This window comes from Dufourea novaeangliae, unplaced genomic scaffold, assembly GCF_001272555.1.
Source record: "Dufourea novaeangliae isolate 0120121106 unplaced genomic scaffold, ASM127255v1 scaffold11, whole genome shotgun sequence".
Taxonomy (NCBI): domain Eukaryota; kingdom Metazoa; phylum Arthropoda; class Insecta; order Hymenoptera; family Halictidae; genus Dufourea; species Dufourea novaeangliae.
The window spans coordinates 2,374,122-2,398,451 of record NW_015373895.1 but is presented as its reverse complement, the minus strand read 5'-3'; the positions used below and the strand labels follow the sequence as shown (position 1 = coordinate 2,398,451).

The window sequence follows — 24,330 nt, the reverse complement described above, 5'->3', positions numbered from 1 at the left end:
ACGGCACCATATAGTCCTTTATACCTGTTATTAGTAGGTGATATCGAGAAAAATTCAGTGAAGTCATACAAAGTTGTTTTCTTTTCTAATAATTTGCTTAGAAAATCATTCTTAAATGTAATAATAGGAGTTTTTATTAACGCGCGAGTCAAACATGAACGTAATTGAATGTAAACAATAAATATAGATTTGTCATAAATTCAACCCCTTGTTTATTTTGGACACCTAATAAACTGCTTAAACTATATGCTGTATTCATGCACGCTTGTGTTTGACTTACACGTTAACGAAGAATCTTATTACAGTGGACTCTAATTATATTGCCACGGTCGTAGCTGTAGGGAAGTAAAGTGGCAATGAGTTAAGAGCCCCCTCCATGCTAAGTTTCATGTTCAATTCAGTTCCGCCTCAGCGCCTGCACCGAAGCTGGATCGTGCTGGTGCGCAGGCGTACGTATCGTGGTGGGAGGGCGAATTTGTATACTCGAAAGTACGTGTGAAGTAGAAGTGCCTCGCGTGGCAATATAGTTAAATTCCACTGTACATTTAAGCATGATCTTTTAAGCACATTATTCAAGAAAAACAACTTTATACGACACCGTTGAATTTGTCACGATGTCACCTACAATACCGGATAGAAAAAATTATATAGTGCCACTTAAAAAAAGTAAAGATAATCTTAATTTTTTATTAAAGGAAAAGTCGGTTGGCACTTGTCAATATTGCAATTTCTTGCAATCTAATTCAGTAAAATTGAACAAATAAACCACTAATATCGCTAACTCAAAGCGTAACACTTTTGATCAATTTTATTTCTATTTACCGTTTTTCTAATGCAAAACTGCTGCATATATCTGCAATTATTTAAGATATTAAACAATGTTTTAAATAAACATTACACGTTTTCATTGGATATCTCTGAATTTGTAAATATGTATTTAGCTGCACCTCTGTGTGTACCTTCATTAGTTCTCACGAAAATAAATTGTGACACTTCATACTGCTTATACTGTATACACATGAATACCAATTAGAGTTTAGTGTCTAAGGTTCGTTTAATCGGGTTTGATTAGTATCTGGGTCATTCCAAGCGAAGTGGTCGTTGCTCGACCATTTTTTGCAACAGGAAAATTAGAGGAATAAACGGCAAACCGAATTTTCCCTATTACTACCCTCCTGATTGAGATAGAAGGTTGAAGCTTGGCGCAGACTCTTTTTTCTTCACAAGCTATCGAATGGTATATCACAACGGTCTAAGAGCACTTTTGACACCCTTATCCTGCTGTACCCTTTACCTGGGACTAATTAACTGTTAATTTTTTTTTGCGTCACTAAATATATTCATTGATGACATACATTTCTTTTCCATTCTGAATTTTCTGAAATAATCGCACTAATTTCGTAAAATCTATGGTTCATCTATGACAAATACTTTTGAAAGAGATTTATATTTTTCATGTTGTTTGAAAAAGTAATTTTCTTAGCTCAAATTGTGGCAGTTGAATTATTTGAGTAGTATCTAATATACTGAAAGTTTCACTCTTTTGAGGAGGATGTTTCTGTCACTGTATAAACGATAGAATAAAAAAGAATTTCTTCGAGGTATCTATGTATTGAAGCCGCCGTATTGTTAATTAGGATTCGAGGTTGGTAGAATGAAATGAGTAAACAAAGAGTGCATTATTGTCAGGGAACTTTTGTTCATGATTCACAGGTTTGCACATCGCTTATGCAACTGATAACACCGTCTATTGTTAACTATCGATGTCAGTGATTAACACTGTTAACGTTAATAAGAACCCGTCCGGCACTTACCTAACACTAAGATTAGATTTCTTTAGGAGAAGCTTTTATTACTGAAGTTTTTAATTTAATGTTATCTCTACTGCATAAGTAATAATTTAGTCTAAATGAGTTTTGTCTCCTAGTTGCTTAGTGTAACAGCTTCTTTTGCAACGTTGTGAAATCAGCTTTCTTTATCAGCTTCACCAGTTCAATAGCCAGCTTATGATTACCAGCTGCAACTACCTTCGGTGACATCACATTAAACTCTCCACCTGAAACAGAACGTTTATTTCATCAATACATACTCTTTTATTCTTTAAATTCGTACGAAATAACAATGCTTTCTGTAACCAATAATTCTACTGCGGATGTTATACACATATGCGTTTTTAATAATTATTCCCTGAAAATCAGAGTAAACAAAATTTATCTCGTCAATCATAAAATTTGTTAATTTTGTTCTTATTTCAGATCGTTTAATATTTACTGACCAGTAAACGGCACCGTTAACGCTGTTTAATAATAAAAATATTAGTAGTCTAATAATTGAAATGGAAACAGAATGAACTCTGGTTGTATACATAGTTTTATAGTAGATACAACAAAGTAAAATATAATAAAAATTAACTCAAAATTTAATTCTGATTCGAGTCTGCCAATTGTTCTAGAATTAACTCAACATTTAATTCTGATTCAAATGTGCCAATTGATTTAGAATTAATTCAAAATTTAATTCTGATTCAAATAAGCCAATTAATTTAGAACTAACTCAAAATTTAAGTCATACAAGAATGAAACTTAACATTGTAAAACCATCCATTAAAGTAATTGAATTTTATTGAATTCCTTCTTTTATAATTTAACTCAAAAGAATGTAAGTCAGCATTTTATACCTTTACTTTTAACATTGAGGTCTCGAAGAGGTGGAAGTTAAAAGTATTTCAGAAATCTAAAATTATTCTCTATTTACCAAGTACAGAATGAGAAAATTGAATATTAATTGTTGGAAGTGTTCTACAGGTATTGAAGAAAGTTTCCAATCATCTTGGGAAATAACAAAAAAATACAGGGTGTTCCGTTTAAAATAGGCCACCTAAATATCTTTCTATCTTTTATCGTACGAGAAATATTTTTTACGTAATTTAAATGGTTTCAAGAAATTGTTTCAGTTGTACGTTTTAACATGCCCTTAGAGTTTTCTTATTTTCTCAACAATTTCTATAAAATAGATAGACTTTATGGACACCGTGTATTAGATTGGATGCAAATTGGAAGCGATTGGAAGGCCGATTATCATTAATGTTACACTATTATTTTGCACGGTTTTCATAAACAGATCAGAATGCAGTCTGTTACAATTCATTTTAATTTAGATAACTCTAACCTTCATTATTCTGTAAAAACAATTAACCAATTTTTACTCTGCAATGGTAACAAAGACTAAAGCATCCCTAACACGTTCAAATGATCACTTACTTTAATATATTTGTTTAATAAAATGTTTTAATATATTTTCCAAAAAAAACTTCATAATTATTGTGTTATGGTTAAAGTGCTGTTTAAATGAATCGGAACACTTTCAATCAGTCCAATTTGGGTGTACTAACATTAATATTAAAGAAAGAACTCGGTTCTAATTCTAAATAAATATATTAAACAACCCCTGTGACCTTCGTGTTAGAGATTAGTTTCAACGAATTAATGATGACAAATTATACCATCAAGTAAATAGGTAAGGCCACGCCGATGATTATACAATTACACAAATGGTGTATCTGATACGGTAATACGTTACTATCATGAAATGATGGTTAAACATTTACATTCACTGAGCTTGTAAACTGGCTGCGAAAGATTTAATATTTCTATTTTGCAGTACCGGTTCTACTGCAAGTAGGGGAATGATTCGGATGATTCTAAATTTTCGGACAATAGTTCTTACGTAATAGAATTTTCGACTTAATGCGTGTGCAAAGAAATGATTCGTATCTTTTCTTTTTATTCAACACGTTTTACTGTGGCTAGTAGGAAATGTGAAATAATTTCGAAGAATGTTTAAATACACATCTGTTTAAAAAAATTCAAATACAAATATCAAGCAATTCAGAAATTCTTCTGAATGGATATTCTTATGGAACTGGACCCCTGACTGGATAAACGAATGGCCGGTTGATCCGACAAAAAACCTATTGTTCAAGGGTGCAAAGTTAGTGGTGTAAACGAACTTCTTATTTGATGTTATTTTCAAAGTCATTTGAAGGTAATCGATGTTTTCGTAAATGGTATTGTGTAGTTTGATGACCTTGTGAGTTCAATGACCTAGTACATATATTATGACCTTGAAATAACCATGGATCCAGAAATCTACGTTTGACCAACGTAAATATCAATATAGAAAATTATTTTACTTAGGTACAATTATAAGTCGTTTAAAGTCGTTTAAATTCAAATATTTTTTTGTATTTAATTTCAATTTAATTTAATTTAATTTCAAATGTTCAATCAATTCAGATTTCAAATAGACGGCACACATATTGTCACCACGAATGAAGCCTGATAACTTCAGAGACCGAACTTACACACGTTAATGTTTCTGTTGATCGAACCCAGATTTTGAATTCAAGGTCGTTTCAAGGTTATAGTATGGACATGCCTATATTAGGAAATGCTACTGAACTCGTCTTGATATCAGCCACAACGCTAGAAAGTTAAAACTGCAAAAATAAAAACATTGTTGACGTTTAAATAACACCCAACAAAAAGTTTGCTTACACACCACCATCTTTGCCCCATTGAACAGTACAACTTTTGTCTCTGACATATTCCTCTATCTCCAATCCGGGGACGTCTACCGAAACGTAAAATACCGGTATTTTAGGTTGTACTTTCGCCGTATATGTATAAGCCTTACGCTTATAAAAACCGAAAAAATACCGGTATTTATTTCGGTTTTCGGTAATTCATTGGTTTCGAAATAGCTTTGATGGCATAATACCAGTATCAAAATGATACCGGTTTAAGGCCCTGCTTCAATACCAGCAAAAATATTTAGGTGTTCTGTTCCTTGTGACTAACCCTATATACGTGAGACCTAACGAATTTTGTATGTATTTTAAAATTAAATCCGAAGAATGTGTCAATTTCTCCTTCTTGCTGGGCCTGCCAACGAAAGGGGTTGAGAGAAAGGATACTGTAATTATCTTTCACAAATCTGAAAATAACTTGTTAAATACATATCTTGTATGAAATAGTATATACGGACCGTTCGTATCAATTACTACACCGCCAGCCTCCCTGATGATAAGTACACCGGCGGCGACGTCCCAAGCCATTAGATTGTCAGTATGATAAGCTTCCGCTGCACCCATTGCCACGTAACAAAGAGTCAATGCCGCTGATCCCATTGTCCGGATACCGTGAGCAACCGAGACGAATGCCTCCATTCTTCCGAGAACGGTGTCTCTGATACTCTCAATCGTTGCGTACGATGCCTCGAGGCACAGCAACGAGTGCTCCAATTCTGAAAAGGGTTCATTCATTGAAAAGAACGGCAGTGATTACTTTTTTGAAAAATCAAAAGTCTAAGAATTAGTGGGAGTAAATCTAGTAAATGTTAGATATTCAACATGTGAACCGTTTCGTTTGACAAGGTGACAACTCTGGAGATTGTATAGTTAAAATTTATTTGCAGTATAAAAAAGTTCAGCACCGATCAAGTGCTTTTGCTTTAAAATATGAAAAAGCATTTGAGAAATGGAGTTAGTCACCATAGCGACTACGATTTTTCAATCGTTTCATTTTAGTAACAAACCATTGTAAAACCTCACTTTACAGGGTGTAACAAAAATGTTGGAGAACCCTGAAATGGGAGACTCGTGATGTGATTTGAAACAAGTTTTTCTTTAACAAAAATGTTATCCGAGGCTTCGTTAACGAGATATTAACGAAAAACCCCGACCAATCACGGCGCGAGTCTGCCAGCCGACCTCCCGCGATAGCGCTGGCTACCAATCGCAGCTCGTAACTAATGCTACCGCGGGAGCTCGGCCGGCAGACTTGCGCTCTGATTGGTCGGGGTTTCTCGTTAATATCTCGTTAACGAAGCCTCAGATAACATTTTTGCTAAGGAAAAACTTGTTTCAAGTCACCTCAGGAGTCTCCCATTTCCGAGTTCTCCAACATTTTTGTTACACCTTGTATACAGAACGGGTTTATCAACTGGGCAGGACTATAAAAGGCCGTCTACTGCCGAATGTCGGGTCAACGGAGATCATAAATAAAATCCGTGTGTCCCTTACTTAGCGTTGCCAGGAGAATTTCCACACACCCTTTTTTCTCTCGATCTGGTAACGGTGACCCTACTAATAATACTAATTACTATTACATTAACTATAAATAATAATTATACTAGTGGGCCTAGATCACATTAATTATTCCGTACATTACACTATTTACAATGGTTTCAAGCGTAGTGTTCCGTAGATTTCTTATGATCGCAATGCAATAATATTGGGATAGAATAGGAAAGTTGCAGAGAGGGGGGATAAAGTCATAATTTTGCTGGTATCATATTTGTTTTAAAAAAAAACAGTCCGTGAAGTTTGCAATTTTTGCCGATTTTCGTGCAACAGGAGTACTTATGAATTTTAATCTTGGAAACTATGGAAGTTTGGCTTATTTGAATACTATTTGTTTACATTGACAAATCATTTTTATAAGATGGAAAATTATACACAAGTTTCTTTTTTGTAAATTTCTCCCCGAGGGTCGAGTGTGATCGTCCGGAAAATTCAACATAAAGAATGCTGGATGTTATACAATTATACAGGAATTATATTACTTTCAAACTTTTAGAAATTTTTCTAATAAATAAAATGAAACCCGAGGAGAAACTAAGACGCAACAATATTTTTTATCTATTTATTACATTATTTTTATATAATTAATCAAAAATTTGTACGTAAACATATAAATAACCATAAAGTTATTAATTTCTCATCTTATACAGTATTTATAAATATTGTTGCATTGCGGTCATAATAAACATACAAAACACTACGTTTAAAGTCATTGTACATAGTTAATAATGTTATCTAGGTGTATTACTATAATTACAGTGGGTCAAAAAAATATTTGTACACCCTTTACAACAGAACAACCCTTTCAAAATTAGACCAAGTGACTTGAGTTTCTTTGTGATGTCAGAAGTATTAGTGTACAAAATGATGTGTTAACAAAATGTTGAAAAAGTTTCAATTGGTCGGAATAGCGAAGAAAATAGCAAAGGTCGCTTTGTGCGACCTTTTTATCCGAGATTGTAATGAAAATTTAATGAATACATTGCTTATATTTATGTTAGTTACATGCATGCTGAAAATTTCGTCGAAATCGGTGAACATTGTTATGAGATACACACGGTTAAAAATGTTGAAAATCGCAGTTTTTTCGGCTTTTGACCTACAACTGTAGTATATCTAAAGATTCTTACATTTTTCGATGCCTGTTACTCGTTTCTGCATTAATCGATTTCAATCAAAGTTGCAGCATGTATATAACTGACATACATTTTCGAAATGTATTTATTAAATTTTCATTACAGTCTCAAACAAAAAAAGTTGTAAAAACCGACATTTACTATTTTCTTCGACATTCTGAAAAGTCGAAAATTTTTCAAAACTTTTTTAACACATCATTTAGTAAACTGATCCTTCTAAGTTCACAAAGAGACTCAAGTCACGTGGTCTAATTTTGGAAGAGTTGTTCTGTTTTAAAGGTGTACGAATACTTTTTTTACCCACTGTAATAGTTTCGCAAAATCGTAGAAAAGCTACGAAGAAGTTTGTGCGTACAAGAAGCTTCTGCAAGGAACTTACTCTCTACTTTAGAAGCGTGGATAGGTTTCCCGTTCAGAGAAGCTCCACGCCCCCTCCTAGCCGTGAACAATTGCTCCAAAATGGGATTGTAAACAATACCGATTTCTAGTTCCTTTTTTACCGACAACCCGATCGATACACAGGTGAAAGGGAAAGAATGAACGAAGTTCGTGGTCCCGTCAATCGGATCGATGATCCACGTTGGCTCGTCCGTTAGTTCGGGCAGTGAGTTTGTGGAGGAGACTGTTTCTTCGCCGATAAACCTAGAATTTATATAAATTTCATTTTTATTTTCAATGTGTCATAATTATCACTAGGTATACCAATGAATAATTTGCTACTTTTTACTAACTTCAACGTTTCTTTCGAAGAAAGGCAACAGCACATGCACTCTTAACATGGGCGTAGCCTGGTTATGGGGGGGGGGGGCAAATATAACACATCTACTGCCACAGTGAAAAAAGCCATACATAACCAGACAATTTATTTTGTTTTTAAAGTCATGAATCCTTGAAAATGTATGTGTTCTGTTAATAGAGGCTGTTAGTCGTTTTTCAAATTATACTGCAATATTAAATACATATTAGGCAAAAATTTTGTAACTCTGGGAAGGGGTGGGGGGGGAGCAAAATCTAATTTTTTTTCTTGTAGGGTGGCAAAAACCACTTTTTTCCGTCCAGGGGCGGCAAGTGCGCCTCCCTCCCTGCCCACCTTTAGCTACGCTCATGACTCCTTATGATTTTCATGATTGTTTTCGAATATTCTGTATCATTTTTATAAAACAAAATGGAGGGAAAATGTGTTGTTCAAAATAGTTAGAATATCGCCACCGTAGGCCGAGTCTGTTGCCTCAACCCAGCAAACGAAATGAAATAAGTGCTACAGATAAATTAATATTGTTTTGCTATACGATCCTATCACCTAGTTTTTTTTTTATATATTTTGATAGGTACAGCTGCTGCAGTATGGATTAACTGTTTTGGGTAATGTGTATCGAATTCAAAGTGTGTCACTATTTTATTAAGTGAAGATTCAATTATTCATTGGTACACTTAATGATGTCATTTAGTATAATTTGTATACTTATGTTTTGGGAATTCTTTCGCAATACTGTTTATCAAAAACTCCTCCATTTTTTTGTCGTACTGCGTCACCAGATCCCAATCTCCAGCTTTGGTTTCGATTTTCTTTGAGCCCTGAATGGCATCACGAATTATCTGGAAAAATGTTGATGTAATTGATCCTAGAAGTTTTTTATGTTTCAAAAGAATTTTCTAGGAAATTATGTGTTCGGAAAGTAGAGGTAATTTTAAACTGATTTCATAATTATTGGTTAACCTACGTACTGGAATTAATTTAACCAAAAGTTGATACTCTTGTTTAAGAAATAGAGAATATTACTGACAATAATTACGCTATATATTTCTCGATTAGTTTGTATACTTTGTAAATAGTATCACTTCTGCCTCCACTAACTGACAGTTTAGCTTGTATTCAGTGCTAGGAAGAAAGTAATAATCAGAGACCGCGCAAGCCGTTCAAAATAAACAAATTTGGTAATTATTCGGAATAGGTCTATCCTCACTGATTTAAATGACCTTGAAATATGTTGTCAAGGTCATCATACTGAACAACTTTTCCTTATACATATTACCGCCGCTCGGCCACAATTTCCGAGATACTCAAGAAAATATGTTTCAATTTACATGATACTTTTTCAAGTTTTTATTTGTTAATTAATTATTGTACCACTCACCGAACATCCCAGCACACACCACCCAGTGTTATCCACGCACCCAACATCCCACCAAACACAAGACACACACACGATGTGCTCTGGGACCCGATGAAGAAACTTCTTTCCTGTTTTTGTAGATATTAATAACTAAACTTGTGTTTGGTGGGATGTTGGTGAATGTGATTAACACTGGGGGTGTGTCTTTAATCAACTCTGATCAATACATACTACCAGTCATAAATCTAAGTTTAACGAAAGTTTTTTGTAAATATCCGAAAAACAGATAGAAACTTAACTTAACCCAAACCCCTTCTTTCAAATATATATCTTCTCTTAAGTATTGCATACTGCCAATTTTTTCAAGGTCAAGGTCACCCAGAACGTTGACCTTGACAACATACTCAAGGTCAAGGTCATACACGAAGTTGCCCTTTTTCTACATAATTACCCATACAGAACAAAATACAGTATACAGTATCGAATATATTTTTGCGAATATCTCGGAAACTAAAGCCAAACGGCGGTAACATGTATAAGGAAAAGTTATTCAGAACGATGACCTTGACAACATATTTCAAGGTCATTGAAATCGGTGAGAATGAACCTATTCCGAATAATTACCACAAAATTTATTATTTTCATCGTTTTTCAAGTAACATTTTGTCTATTTACAATTGCATGTAGTTACTGATGCATTAATGATAGAATTTCCGATTTATTCAAGTTAAAATAAGCACATATTAAACAACGTTTTATAACCGACGCGTTGTCTGTGAACTGATTTTAACCTCTAAATTAATTTTTCTCTTATTTGTTGACGTCGTGGGGTATTGGCGAATAAACTGGATGGGGGCTACTGAAGATTGGATCATGTGTTACAAATGTAACTTATGGGAAAATGAAAAATGCAGCTGTGGTAAAAGCACATCCAGAGACTTTCTGTGCGATTTAGGGTACACCGAGGCGAATCGGATCATTTTTTGTTTGATATAAATAAATAATAGTTAAAATTTCGTTTTTAATAATAGTAATAGTTAAGTTTTTTATTAGCACTCTGTTCGTGATAACCATGTGCAGTGTTTCGTTGTTTGACTAAACAGTTGATTTTTATAATAATTTTTCCAAAATTCGATATTGTAGTTTGTAGATGAATAGGTTGAGTATAATATAATTATAAGTAATAAACAAATTCGTTTATCACTCAACTTTCGTTATGTTTGTTTTGTTTGCTTACGTGTTCGTAATTACCCCACTCTCCCTTATTTTCTTTATTTCAACTTGGAATAATACTCTAGTATCACATATTAAAATATATAACGACTTTAAGAAGTGTCTTGTTCCTAAACTTTAAATTTAAGATTATTTTCGAAATGTTTAACGCTATTTGAACAAAGTAGAAATGTGTCAATGAAATCGTTCCATTTTTAGATCATGAACATCTACTGGACACAATTAAAGACTAATGACAATCAGTATAACGTAGATCTGCCGTTATAGATGGAGACATAATGTAATACAACATAAGCATTGCAATACAAAAACGCATAAAAATCAATAGATAATGAAATTTTTAACACGGGAAGACACTGGAACACACTGAAGGTCCACGCTTTAGATGCAGAGCAAAGTGCACGAATTCACAAGATAAAGTGTTCAAACACCGACACAAACATTTTGTTCTTTCTTCGGAATTTAAACGTGCGTCTAAAATATTATGCAGAAAACGACTGACTGAGGTTCCACACCTGATTTATGAACGCACACATAATAATCGCGTAATTAATCACGTGAAAGATGTGCGTGAATCGAGATAATAACTTTGAAATTGAATACAAACTATCCTAATTATTCTACACTAACTTCGAACATTTATAAAATTCTTTAAAAAACATTTATAAAATAAATGAAAAATGTAAGAGTTAGCGGAGAAAAATGTTTGTTGATGGATAAAACAATGTACCTTTCCTGATTCGATGGTCAGCTTCAGAACAAAATCGTAGCAGTAGTCGAGGTCTTCGTTGCTGATCATATTGAATGCTGTTAGTAGACCAGCGTTTACGGCTCTATTGTCTCAACTTGCCGGGCTCTGCTCTTATTTCCCGATTGTCAACCCCCACTAGGAAGTCCTCGACCACATGACATTGCCAATGAATCTTCCTGTTGAATTATCAGTAACTGATTACGCGTAATAGTACTGGTTCAGCATGCGACGCGTGCTCGTGAAAATTCGTCGGAAAGGGTGAAATTTTAGCAAATGGTAAAATACAAAAACGAAAAATAACAGTTATTTGAAATATTTTTTGGAGAAAAATCATTGAGCAAAAAGTAATTTTTATTTAAACGAAAACCAGATATTAATAAATCTCGAAGACATTTTTCAAAAAAATGACGTGATTAAAAAGCATGGATTTTTAACTCTTCTGGTTACGGATAACTATTATAAATGATCACAATTTCTATTGGTTACCAATAACAATTACCGATGACGGGAATTTTTTTTGGTTGCGCGGTAACCAATATACATGACGAGACTTCTATTTTTGGTTACTTTCGACTATCGACAATTTTTATTAACGTTATTTTTATTGACGTATCTATCAATGACGCAAAGTGAATGATAGAATTTATATATTTTAACTCAAAATATAGATACGTTAGTGAAAATAACGTTAATAAAAATTGACAATGGTCGAAAGTAACCAAAATAAAACTTTCATCATGGATACTGGTTGCCACGTAACCAAAAAAAATTCCTGTCATCAATAATAGTTATTGGTAACCAACAAAAATTTTTATCATTTATAATGGTTATTCGTAACCAAAATCATTCACACATAGATATTAACTCTTATACCGTCACTTTTTAAAGTGTGATTATAATAGTTAGGATCTCTGGACTAAAATATGATCGATCGCAAACATTATAGGCATATTTGAAAATTAATCGTGGCAAAAAATTGACCGCATTAAATTTTCCATATTTTTGTTTTCGTTTTACCAAGCTTCATTTTGGTATTAAACTGAAAATCGTTGTCTATTGAATTATCATTCAGAATCTCCCAAAAAAAGACCAATTTACTTTTTATGTGGGTTCAATGTTAGACTGCGATTTTGTATTTCCTTACGATTCTGTTTTAAGGTGGTTCGTACCTGACTCCCTAGTCAATAAAGCATCATATTAATAATTGGTATTAAACACCCGCTAATACATTTTAATAATGTATAAAAATTACATCTACGAATTTCAACGACATTTCCATTGATCATTTATCATTATATTGTAAATAAAAAATATATTTGGGTTAGTCGTATGACTCCATTGTGCTCGTTTCTGGTACGTTTGGCAACATTGTTTTTGCACGCATATCTACATACGCGGTGCGTGTTCAGTTTTCCCGCGTAGTCAATATTCAATATTCTTATATATAAAGTTAATTATGTTCTCGTGAATTATAATTTAAAAATTTAAAATTCACTAAAACACAAAATAAGTAAAATATTTTTTAAATGTATTTGTATTTCGCGGGTATGACCCTACTTCAGCAACGTTGCCAAGTCCTCATAGTCCCAATAACCATCCAATAACCTACATATCCTGGACTTTATTGTCAAATATCTTCCTGGTATGTTCGGCATGGTACAAGATTTACTTCATTATCAGAAAGGATTTATACTTTCAGTACCTAGTTTTTAGTTACCACTTCTAATTTTTGTGAATAGAAAAGATTATATTTCCGGTAAGAAATGGTAAGACTGCCATAAGAGCTGCGTTGAAAACAAGCTTTTTCTTATTTATTTGATCGACGACCGAGTCTCAAATGTTTGTTGTGTGTGTATTTCGTTCTGATACACAATCTGTATGAATTTCATTTAATGATCTAGTCTTTCGAATTTGGAACGAACCACCTTAAGCCCTTGCTTGTTGTTGTTCCAAAATATCTTCGTCTTGTAAGTGAACGTTTTTGTTGTCAATAAGTTATTTTATATTACAATGAACATGAAAGATGACATGAGAGTATTTTATCTCTTATTGAGATTTGTAAAACAATTTTCAAAATGCCTACTAGCAAAAAAATATCGGGTGGTTCAAAAAGATTGTAACGTTTCGAGCATAGTGTCATTGTTACCTTTTTCTTGAACGCTGGAAAAATCGTTGAATATGGTGAACAGATACTATATTTCAGGTATGAATTGAATGTGTTTGTTAAAAGTACCACTCAAATGTACAAACAAACATAAAATTCATTTGCATTACACTCTATCGAACTTGTAAAAGAATGGTACTACTTCAGCTGGAACATCTTATAGCTTTGCCCCATAAGATTATTATTCCTTTAGATCTCTAAAACATTCTATATCAAGAAAATACTTCGAAAACAAAATCCATCGAAATAGAAGCAGGTTGCAGAGTTTCTTTTATCCAAAACAATCGAAGTTGTGTAAAATTGGAAAAATGGAAAAGAATTTTAAAAAAAATAGGTAGTAAATAAAAATATGATATGAGTTGAAAAATATAAATTTTAATTCTGGCCATAAAAGCACTACGAACTTTCTGAACAACCTAACATATTAATTCCAGAATGATTTAATTTTTATGAGAAGTACAAACATAATTCTTGTCTCCTGATCATCGCGAAAATGATAAATGAAGTGAAGAAGTTTCACTTCTCAACCGCGAATATGCAGTTCGCGGTACACCTGGTCCACGTGCAGGCCAAATGATTTTTATCTATGCGACCGAGGACTGAAATAATCTGTCACAGTGCGTCATATTACGCTTAATCGAAAGTGTACTGACCATTATCGGCCACGATACGCACGATCATGCGTCACAAAGGATTTTCTTGGGCTGAGTCGCAATTGGATAATTGTAGTGTTTTCAAACACATTCTCGTCTCACGTAGTGGTACAGTTAATTTATACGTAAAAGAAACGTTCAGAAAGCGTGTTCGCTTGAATTGGTAACGCAACGTGGATCGTTAAGTTTATTCGTCACGTTTTATTATTTTATTATAGTCGGGTCTATGAAAGATTAAGAGCAATAAATTGATTCCCCATCTTTTACCTTTAGCCTGGATTAGATAAAGATACTTTTTCCGTACAAATCAATAATCACCCATAAAACGCAATTTAAAAAAAAAATAATCTGACACCGTGGTTTTTTTTTCGATATTGCAGAATCAGGCAGGACCTGGCGGTTCAAGCAGCCAGAACGCTAGTACCCAACAAGGCCCAGGAGGACCCATGGTACCCGGACAGATGGGCCCAAATGGACCTCAAGGAACATCCCACATGATGCAGTCTAGTCCAAATCAAATGGGCTCGACTGGACCAGGACAAATGACCTCGGGTGGTCCTGGCCAGATGGGTCCAGGTGGCCCTGGTCAAATGGGGCCAGGTGGTTCTGGTCAAATGGGTCCAGGTGGTCCCGGACCCATTGGACCGAGTCATATGTCACAGGGAAGCGGAGGACCGCCTGGAGGACCTCATATGAGTCAAGGACCAGGGCAAATGGGTCCAGGAGGTGGGCCTGTATCAGGTCCACAAATGGGTCCTGGAGGTCCTCCTTCGCAAATGATACCGGGAGGAGCAGGTCACATGAGTGCAGCCCCGGGGCCAGGCCATATAAATGCAACTGGTCCTACTGGACAAGGACATATGAGTTCAAGCGGCCCTCCTGGGTCAGGTCACATGAACACAAATGGGCCCCCAGGATCAGGACACGTAAATACGAGTGGCCCTCCAGGATCTGGACACATGGGAACCAGCGGACCGCCAGGTGCAAGTCATATGAACGCCAGTGGTCCCCCAGGACCAGGAGGTCACCTTAATAGTGGACCGCCTATTCCAAGTCACATGAATGCCAGTGGTCCACCAGGATCCGGACACATGGGTGCCAGTGGACCCGGAAGTCACATGGGGCCCGGAGGTCCGGGTCAGATGCCACCTAGTGGACCTAATGCACACAACATGCCACCAGGAGGTCCAAATCAAATGGTGCCAAGTAATCAGTCGCCAATGGGTCCTACATCTATGGGCCCCGCTGGTCTTACAGGACAAATGGGACATAATGGTCCTTCACAGATGGGTCCAAACGGGCCAGGACAAATGACCATAGGCGGTCCATCGTCACAGATGGGAATGGGGTCTGGCGGTCCTGGAAGTCAGATGGGGCCTGGGGGTCCTGGAAGTCAAATGGGGCCTGGCGGTCCTGGAAGTCAGATGGGGCCTGGCGGTCCTGGAAGCCAGATGGGGCCTGGCGGTCCTGGAAGTCAGATGGGGCCTGGCGGTCCTGGAAATCAGATGGGGCCTGGCGGTCCTGGAAGTCAAATGGGGCCTGGCGGTCCTGGAAGTCAGATGGGGCCTGGCGGTCCTGGAAGTCAAATGGGGCCTGGCGGTCCTGGAAGTCAGATGGGGCCTGGTGGTCCTGGAAGCCAAATGGGACCTGGAGGACCGGGTGGTCAAATGGGGCCTGGCGGTCCTGGAAGCCAGATGGGGCCTGGAGGACCGGGTGGTCAAATGGGGCCTGGCGGCCCTGGAAGTCAGATGGGGCCTGGTGGCCCTGGAAGTCAGATGGGGCCTGGAGGACCGGGTGGTCAAATGGGGCCCGGTGGCCCTGGAAGTCAGATGGGGCCTGGAGGACCAGGTGGTCAAATGGGACCGGGAAGTGGACCTGGGGGACAATTAGGGCCGAATGGCCTTGGACAGATGGGGCCAGGTAGTGGTCCTGGAGGACAAATACCTCCAGGCAATGGACCTGCAGGACCCATGGGTCCTGGTAATGGTCCTAGTGGACAAATGGGATCAGGAACTGGACCTGGAGGACAAATGGGCGCAGGAAATGGCCCTGGGGGACAAATCGGACCGGGAGGAGGTAGTGGAAGTCAAATGGGACCAGGAAATCCTCCTGGGAGCCAAATGCCACCAGGAAGTGGGCCTGGTGCACAAATGGGTCCAGGAAGCGGTCCTGGTGGCCAAATGGGCCCAGGAAGCGGCCCTAGTGGACAAATGGGACCTGGCGGGCAGATGGGACCTAGTGGTCCTGGTGGACAGATGATTCCAAGCAGTCCAGGAGGACAAATGACACCTGGTGGTCCTGGAAATCAGATGGGTCCCGTAGGGCCTGGCAATCAGATAGGGCCGAATGGGCCAAATCAATTGGGCCATGGCGGGAATAATCAAATGGGACCTAATGGTCCAAGTGGTCAAGCGTCCTCTGGTCAAATGGGGCCTGGATCTCAAAATCAACCAATGGGACCTGGAGGTGCAGTACCGATGGGACCTGGTACACCCGTAAATCAGATGAGTCAAACGGGACCTGGACAAGTCGGTCCTCCTGGGCCTGGAGGCCCACCTGGACCTGGCCAGGAAAACCTGAATGCTTTACAAAAAGCTATTGATTCAATGGAAGAAAGAGGACTTCAGGAAGATCCACGTTACTCTCAGTTGCTTGCTTTAAAGGCTCGTCAAGGTAGTATGGGTGAAAAACAAGCCTTCAGTTCCCAACAGTTACAACAGCTGCGGTATGTTATGTAAAGCAATGTACCACTTAATTTATAACTATATATCTGTCGATTGATATTTTATATAGAATTTTTTTACAGGGTACAGATCATGGCGTATCGATTATTAGCGAGGAATCAGCCGCTCACACCACAATTAACACTCGCTCTTCAAAGTAAGCTAATAATTTTAATACATTAAAATTGTGTTGTAGGTGACTACTCTTTCTTTTGTATCGCTTCTTATTCTGCCAACATTCATTGCTTACTGATCCATACTTTTATTTGTTGGTTCTGACTTGATTTTTATTAATGTAATGAATTCTCGCTTCCTTGTACAGTAGAGAGTTGGGTTAATCATTTGGATGGCATTATGTGATGACTGGTATGAGTATAGTTTTCCAGTTTCTAGTTAGATACACTTGGAATTTTATTTTCAGAAAACTGTCTTTGAATTTTGATTTTGTTGTGAAAGTACAAAAGTAGAGTAGGATGATCCGCGCTGGGGGTTTGATGTAAGATTAATGTAAATAGGTGGAGCACCTCCTCCTCCAGGTATGGCACAACGTCCCCCTATAGATCCATCTCAAGGAACTCCGACTACCCCAGGACCACAAATCCCTGGACCCAACGTAATTGGTCCCGCAGTACCTCCAAGGCCAGGTTGTCAGACACCACAGCAACAACCACTACCCCAACCTGGTGCCAAGACCAATAGGGTGACAAGTGTGGCGAAACCGGCCGGTTTAGATCCATTACTGATACTACAAGAACGCGAAAACAGGTTCGAAATAGTATTTACTTCAGATTTACCAAGAAACGACTGTAAAGGTGCATCATCAATTTCTATTCATACGTCCACATCTTCCTCGACACTTTCATCATTATCATCTCTTTCTGCATCATGTGAACTCAATTCTAATCGAGGTATATGTTTTATAACATCACTATCACTAGAATAAACATTCTTATAACTAACTACCGATATATCTGATAAATTGTCGACATAGATAATCTCATCATCACTTTCCAGTTTAAGGAAATCTTACAAAATTATTATTATAGATTTATAATTGTGCATAATATTGATATTAAATTCAAAAAGTTTACGTCGAATCCGTACTTACGAAAAAGAACGTCTATGAGTCTGTAATATCTATTTTTAAATGACCGGACGATAGTATGTTAAGACGTGGAGTACTTATTACACCTCGAGTTATTGACATTGAAAATCTGAGGAAAATGACAATTTTTTTTATGAATTAAAAAGCTGAAGACTGATTTGTGCATTATACTTCTACAGAGTGGCATCACGAATAGCACTACGTATGGAGCAACTCAGCAATTTACCCACCAACATGCCAGAAGATCTTCGCATCCAGGCACAAATTGAACTACGAATGCTTAGAGTATTAAATTTCCAGAGACAGTTACGTTCAGAGGTAACTGTCAAATGTTGCATTTATGGTGAATACCTATATACAAATTCCAACCATAACTTCTGGTCAATTTCATCTTCAGATTTTAGCATGCACGAGAAAGGACACTACGTTAGAAACTGCAGTGAATGTAAAAGCCTACAAACGTACGAAGAAACAAGGTCTTCGAGAAGCTAGAGCCACAGAGAAACTTGAGAAGCAACAGAAGTTGGAGGCAGAACGTAAACGCAGACAGAAACATCAAGTAATTACGCTTATTATTATTTTTTTTCATTGGATTAATACATATAGAAACTATATAAACCTTCTTTATTTTTTTAAGGAATTCCTCAGCTCTGTGCTTCAACATGGCAAAGACTTCAAAGAATTCCATCGAAATAATGTGGCTAAATTGGCGAGGCTGAACAAAGCTGTCTTAAATTATCATGCAAACGCAGAACGTGAACAAAAGAAAGAACAAGAGCGCATTGAAAAGGAACGTATGCGACGTCTTATGGCAGAGGACGAAGAAGGTTACAGAAAGTTGATCGATCAGAAAAAGGACAAACGGTTGGCCTTCCTGTTGTCCCAGACGGATGAATATATCAGCAATTTGACTGAAATGGTGAAGCAACATAAGATTGAACAGAAGAGGAAGCAGGTGGAGGAACAGAAACGCAAAAAGGTATGTGTGATAAATAAAGTTTTTCGTAATACATAGGCATTATTTTTTACTGTTCTTAAAGAATATTTTCATTAGAATAACGGATTTCACTCAGCCGTTTACCACCAATACCTTATATTTTATGTACAGTCTCCTCTCAAGATGTATTTAGAAACTTTTACGGTATTTTATGAATAACTTCGTTATGTTCTTCGTAATAACTAGACTGCGGATTTTATGCATTCATAGCCAATAGGGCTTTGCGTAATACCAAAGAAAAAAGACGTTCGTCAGATGCAATGTGTTTTCTACTTTATTCTGAACCCAATAAGATATTTAACAGAAGAGATAAATTCCTACCTTTGCTGTTGTCGTCGAAAATTACTTTAGAAAATGTCACTCTGCATAAAAATCTGCAGTCTAGTAATAACATTACGCATTTGAAACGCCTAATGTATTATTTACTCTTTCCTAATTCGTACATTATAATTTTAAATGCGATCTCCTACAATTACTTAGCAAAAAAAGAAGAAGTTGCAAGATGGAGAGGGTGGGGAAGATGGTAGCAGTAACGAGGATGCTCGAGTTGGAGTGATAGAAATATCAACTGGTCGTACATTAACCGGCGAAGACGCGCCATTAATGAGCCAGCTTCAGTCGTTCTTAGAATCTCATCCAGGTTGGGAACCAATTGAATCAGAAAGTGAAGACGATGATGATGACGACGACGATGATAACGGTGACAGTGAAGACAAGTCCGAAAGCAAAGAGAAGTCTTCTGGTGATTCTGAAGAAGAAAAAGTTAAGAAAACGATACACAAAGCCAAAGTAGAAGACGATGAATATAAAACCGAGGAACAGACTTATTACAGTATTGCTCATACTGTTCACGAAGTGGTAACTGAACAGGCATCTATCATGGTCAACGGAAAGTTGAAAGAATATCAGATAAAGGGTTTGGAGTGGTTAGTTTCGTTATTTAATAATAATCTTAATGGCATACTCGCCGATGAAATGGGTCTCGGTAAAACGATTCAGACAATAGCTTTAGTAACTTACCTTATGGAGAAGAAGAAGGTTAACGGACCGTTCCTTATAATCGTACCGTTGTCTACGTTGTCGAACTGGGTACTGGAGTTCGAAAAATGGGCTCCCAGTGTTGTTGTCGTGTCCTACAAAGGCTCACCAGCCGGTAGAAGAGCTATTCAATCTCAGATGAGAGCCACTAAATTCAACGTCTTGCTTACTACGTACGAATATGTAATCAAAGACAAGGGGGTCCTGGCGAAATTACAATGGAAGTATATGATCATCGACGAGGGTCACAGAATGAAAAATCACCACTGCAAACTAACGCAAGTCTTGAATACGCATTACTTGGCTCCCCACCGACTTCTTCTGACAGGAACACCGTTACAGAATAAATTACCCGAGTTGTGGGCATTGTTGAATTTCTTGCTCCCATCGATCTTCAAGTCTTGCAGCACATTCGAGCAGTGGTTCAATGCTCCATTCGCAACTACTGGTGAAAAAGTCGAACTGAATGAGGAAGAAACCATTCTTATTATCCGTCGATTACACAAAGTGTTGCGTCCTTTCCTATTGAGACGTTTGAAGAAAGAAGTCGAGTCTCAGTTGCCTGACAAGGTAGAATACATTATCAAGTGCGATATGTCTGGATTACAGAAGGTTCTTTACAAGCACATGCAGAGTAAGGGCGTTCTGTTGACCGACGGTTCAGAGAAAGGAAAACAAGGCAAGGGTGGTGCTAAAGCCCTGATGAACACTATCGTACAACTCAGAAAGCTGTGTAACCATCCGTTTATGTTCCAAGCCATCGAAGAAAAGTACTGTGAACACGTTGGAACCCAAGGATCTGGAGTGATCCAAGGACCTGACTTGTTCCGTGCATCTGGCAAATTTGAACTGTTGGATCGCATTCTTCCTAAATTGAAAGCAACCAATCACAGAGTACTACTGTTCTGTCAGATGACACAGCTAATGACGATCATGGAGGATTACCTAAGTTGGAGAGGATTCATGTACTTGAGATTGGATGGAACAACAAAGGCAGAAGATAGAGGAGACTTGTTGAAGAAATTCAACGATCCTGGCTCTGAATATTTCTTGTTTCTGTTGTCTACTCGTGCCGGTGGCTTAGGATTAAATCTTCAAGCAGCTGACACTGTGATCATCTTCGACTCTGATTGGAATCCCCATCAGGACTTGCAAGCTCAGGACAGAGCGCACCGGATCGGTCAGAAGAACGAAGTGCGCGTGCTCAGGCTGATGACAGTGAACTCTGTCGAAGAGAGGATCTTAGCTGCGGCCAGATACAAGCTGAACATGGACGAAAAAGTTATCCAGGCAGGTATGTTCGATCAGAAGTCCACCGGTTCGGAGCGTCAACAATTCTTGCAGAGTATTTTGCATCAAGACGATGCTGAAGATGAAGAAGAGAACGAAGTGCCAGACGATGAAACGGTGAACCAAATGATCGCTCGAACAGAGGGTGAATTTGAGACATTCCAGAAATTGGATTTGGAACGAAGACGGGAAGAGGCGAAGTTAGGCCCTAATAGAAAGTCTCGATTGTTAGAAGAAGCAGAATTGCCCGACTGGTTAGTGAAAGATGATGATGAGGTCGAGAGATGGACCTACGAAGAGGACGAGGAAAGATTCCTTGGGCGTGGTTCCAGGCAACGAAAGGAAGTAGATTATACTGATAGCTTAACCGAGAAGGAATGGCTAAAGGCAATCGATGACGATGGAGCGGACTACGAGGAGGAAGAGGAAGATGATAAGAAGAAGAAAAAAACACGGAAACGGAAAAAGAAGGGCGAAGAAGACGACGAGCCTGTACCAAAGAAACGGAGGGGTGCTGGTTCTTCGATCGACCCAAAAATGAAACGAGCTATGAAGAAATTGCTTATGGTGGTAGTCAATTACACAGATAGCACGGATGGTAGGCTGCTCAGCGAGCCATTTATGAAATTACCGTCAAGAAGGGAGTTGCCAGATTACTATGAAATCATTAAGAAACCATTGACCATCAATAAATTGCTGCAGAAAATCGAAGAAGGAAAAGTAAGAATAATATGTTAATCTAATATTCTTTTCTGTAACATTGCTTTAATGCAAACTAATTTATATTTCCAGTATGCCGACTTTGATGACCTTGAGAAAGACTTTATGCAATTATGCAAAAATGCACAGATTTATAATGAGGAGGCTTCTCTGATACATGAAGATTCTATCGTCCTGCAGTCTGTTTTCACGAATGCTCGTCAACGTATTGAAGAGGAGGGTAATAATTCCGATATGGATGACAAAGGTACTTATTATTATAACATATTGTAATTCCATATGAAAATATTATTTAGAGAATTAGTAATTGCGATCGCTTTTGTCACTGATCTTTAAGATCTATCATTGGTTTTTTAGCATAGTTTATTTATTAATACTTTAAAACACTTTCCCTGTGAATTACTAGATATAGTATACTAATATACTGTAACGAACTATTCTGTTCAGGTGAGGGTGAAGAAGGATCTGACGCTGATTCCAGCGTTAGAATGAAAATTAAATTGAAGGGACGAAAGGGTGAAGGTCGAGGAGGCCGAAGGAAAAGGGTTACGAAAAAGTATATATCCGATGATGATGATGACGCCGATGACAACTGAGAGTCATATGTGATTTTATAGAATAAACGAGATAATAGGTAAGGCACGTTTAACCAGCTATCTCAAATCGAACCATTACCCATGTACACAATTGTTATTATATAGTTAAACTATATGAAATTCCGCGAGGATGTTACAACGTGATTATAGTATGGAACTACTATTACCGATCAGGTTGTAAGTCGATGGGATATCAAGTTGGTCCCGACAACTGAAACATTATGGAGTCTACGTTGAATCCAGTTCTGTAGATTTGATACGAATTGTAATAGGCGACGGAACATTTTCTTTTTTATTTTAAGTGAGTGTACGTGCAACTTGTACAATGTACAGTAAGATTTAGCATTAACTATATCAGTACGTAATTTTATTTTAATCTTAAACCGGGGATGCACCGAGATATTTAGCTGTATATTAAATTCTAGCGAATTTTCTTTCCCCATAGACAACATGTTTTAGTTAGCGTATTCGAGGATGACTAACAGAGGCACCATTTCATGATAACAGATTAATAATCATTCTAATTACTTGAATATTTTCGAGGATTATACATATATTCTCGATTCGCCCCGTATAATTTGTTACTTTTAGCCTCGTTATTCATATCTCTGACTGACATTTTAATTGGTGGAAATTGTAGGAGTGTATTCGAAAATTGAGCATTCAGATTAAGGATTTGTATTTATCATGTCTCCCGTGGAATATTAAATGTCTTTCGATACTTCCTTTGCGTGTATAGAAGCTACATCACGAACGACTTGTTTCTTAATGCATATTTCGTCCGCCATTGTTCAGTAAATAACAGAAGAATTTTCGTCTAGCGCTCAGTCTCGTAAGAAACAATTATTTCATTTACATTGTATTGTAACTTGATCTTATATAAGTAAATAAAATCTGGAAAATGTCGAAAAAAAATTGGATTTAATGTTTTTATTGCTTTCGAGTGTATGTGTGCGTAACATTGCGTGTGGAAGAGTTATACAGAAAAACGAAATTGTATAAATAAAAAATTGAATGAAAATAATCGATATTCATTTGTTATTCGGAAATTTAATAACACAAATTACTTTTAGTATATTAATGTACTGTAAGTACACTTATTCGAAAGATCGGTAACTCAACCAAAAATTCTTATCGTTTGTTTATATTATTAAACAATACCTTGGTAATACCTGGGTGACCAGACAAGAGTCTACTTTTCTTGTTCGGATCGATTGCCAATCCAATTAGGTCCAGACTTTTTTTTATTCGTTGCTTTAGACCAGTTATTTGATCAAGAATGGACATTACTCTGTTTTCCATAATACAATTGATATTAGTCTTTAGTATAAATCAAAATTGTTAGTAACTCGAAATATAGAAGTAATAAAAGTGACAATACATTATATTTGATTGTTTGGAATTCAATTATACGTAGATTTTAATGGTATGATAGGAAGACAGAAATTTAGGTTCCTACTTTATATTTTGATGAACATTTTATTGTTTTGTAGTCTTTTTATTCCCTTTTAGTTCAGGAAATACAGAATGAAAATGATTGTCTATTGTTAAACCCATTATATTTCTTAGAGCCACTTTAACAAATTCTTTGAATATAAATGATGTGTGACCAAGTGTTTTGAAAAATAGTGAATACTTGAAAATATTAATATAATGTGTAACAAAAAT

The 24,330-nt window shown here is 37.0% G+C and overlaps 2 protein-coding genes across 4 annotated transcripts in view; one reads left to right on the top strand and one right to left on the bottom strand.

Annotated features, from left to right (window-relative positions):
• The window catches only part of LOC107191198 (ATP-dependent helicase brm), a 56,797-nt gene extending 33,247 nt beyond the window's left edge, over positions 1-23,550 (top strand). Inside the window, exons 3-12 of one of the 3 annotated variants that reach the window (XM_015580186.1) lie at positions 14,574-16,918; positions 17,000-17,073; positions 17,432-17,681; positions 18,201-18,339; positions 18,419-18,580; positions 18,659-19,000; positions 19,499-22,066; positions 22,139-22,313; positions 22,514-22,700; positions 22,768-23,550. In XM_015580186.1, the coding sequence (XP_015435672.1) occupies positions 14,574-16,918; positions 17,000-17,073; positions 17,432-17,681; positions 18,201-18,339; positions 18,419-18,580; positions 18,659-19,000; positions 19,499-22,066; positions 22,139-22,313; positions 22,514-22,662 (6,204 nt within the window). In that variant the 3' untranslated portion in view covers positions 22,663-22,700; positions 22,768-23,550. Of the gene's footprint in view, positions 1-14,573; positions 16,919-16,999; positions 17,074-17,431; positions 17,682-18,200; positions 18,340-18,418; positions 18,581-18,658; positions 19,001-19,498; positions 22,067-22,138; positions 22,314-22,513 lie in introns of all 3 variants that reach the window. The other 2 variants (XM_015580194.1, XM_015580178.1) reach the window with 2 other exon arrangements.
• Positions 1,676-11,504, bottom strand: LOC107191217 (inositol monophosphatase 1-like). Its single transcript, XM_015580206.1, has 5 exons — positions 11,356-11,504; positions 8,741-8,874; positions 7,658-7,920; positions 5,047-5,304; positions 1,676-2,056 (listed from the first exon to the last, which is right to left on the bottom strand). Exons 1-5 carry the CDS (start codon positions 11,422-11,424, stop codon positions 1,932-1,934), a joined length of 849 nt encoding a protein of 282 aa, XP_015435692.1. The 5' UTR covers positions 11,425-11,504; the 3' UTR covers positions 1,676-1,931.
• Positions 23,551-24,330: the final 780 nt, after the last annotated feature.

What these genes read in the sequence shown, in the direction of transcription:
- LOC107191217 (XM_015580206.1), bottom strand. Translation starts at nt 11,424, where the DNA reads ATGATCAGCAACGAAGACCTCGACTACTGCTACGATTTTGTTCTGAAG. An exon ending in CCACGCTTCTAAAGTAGAGA is followed by an intron (nt 5,305 to 7,657) that starts GTAAGTTCCTTG and finishes AACCCTTTTCAG; the next exon opens with AATTGGAGCACTCGTTGCTG. An exon ending in TGTAGTAATTGATACGAACG is followed by an intron (nt 2,057 to 5,046) that starts GTCCGTATATAC and finishes GTTCTGTTTCAG; the next exon opens with GTGGAGAGTTTAATGTGATG.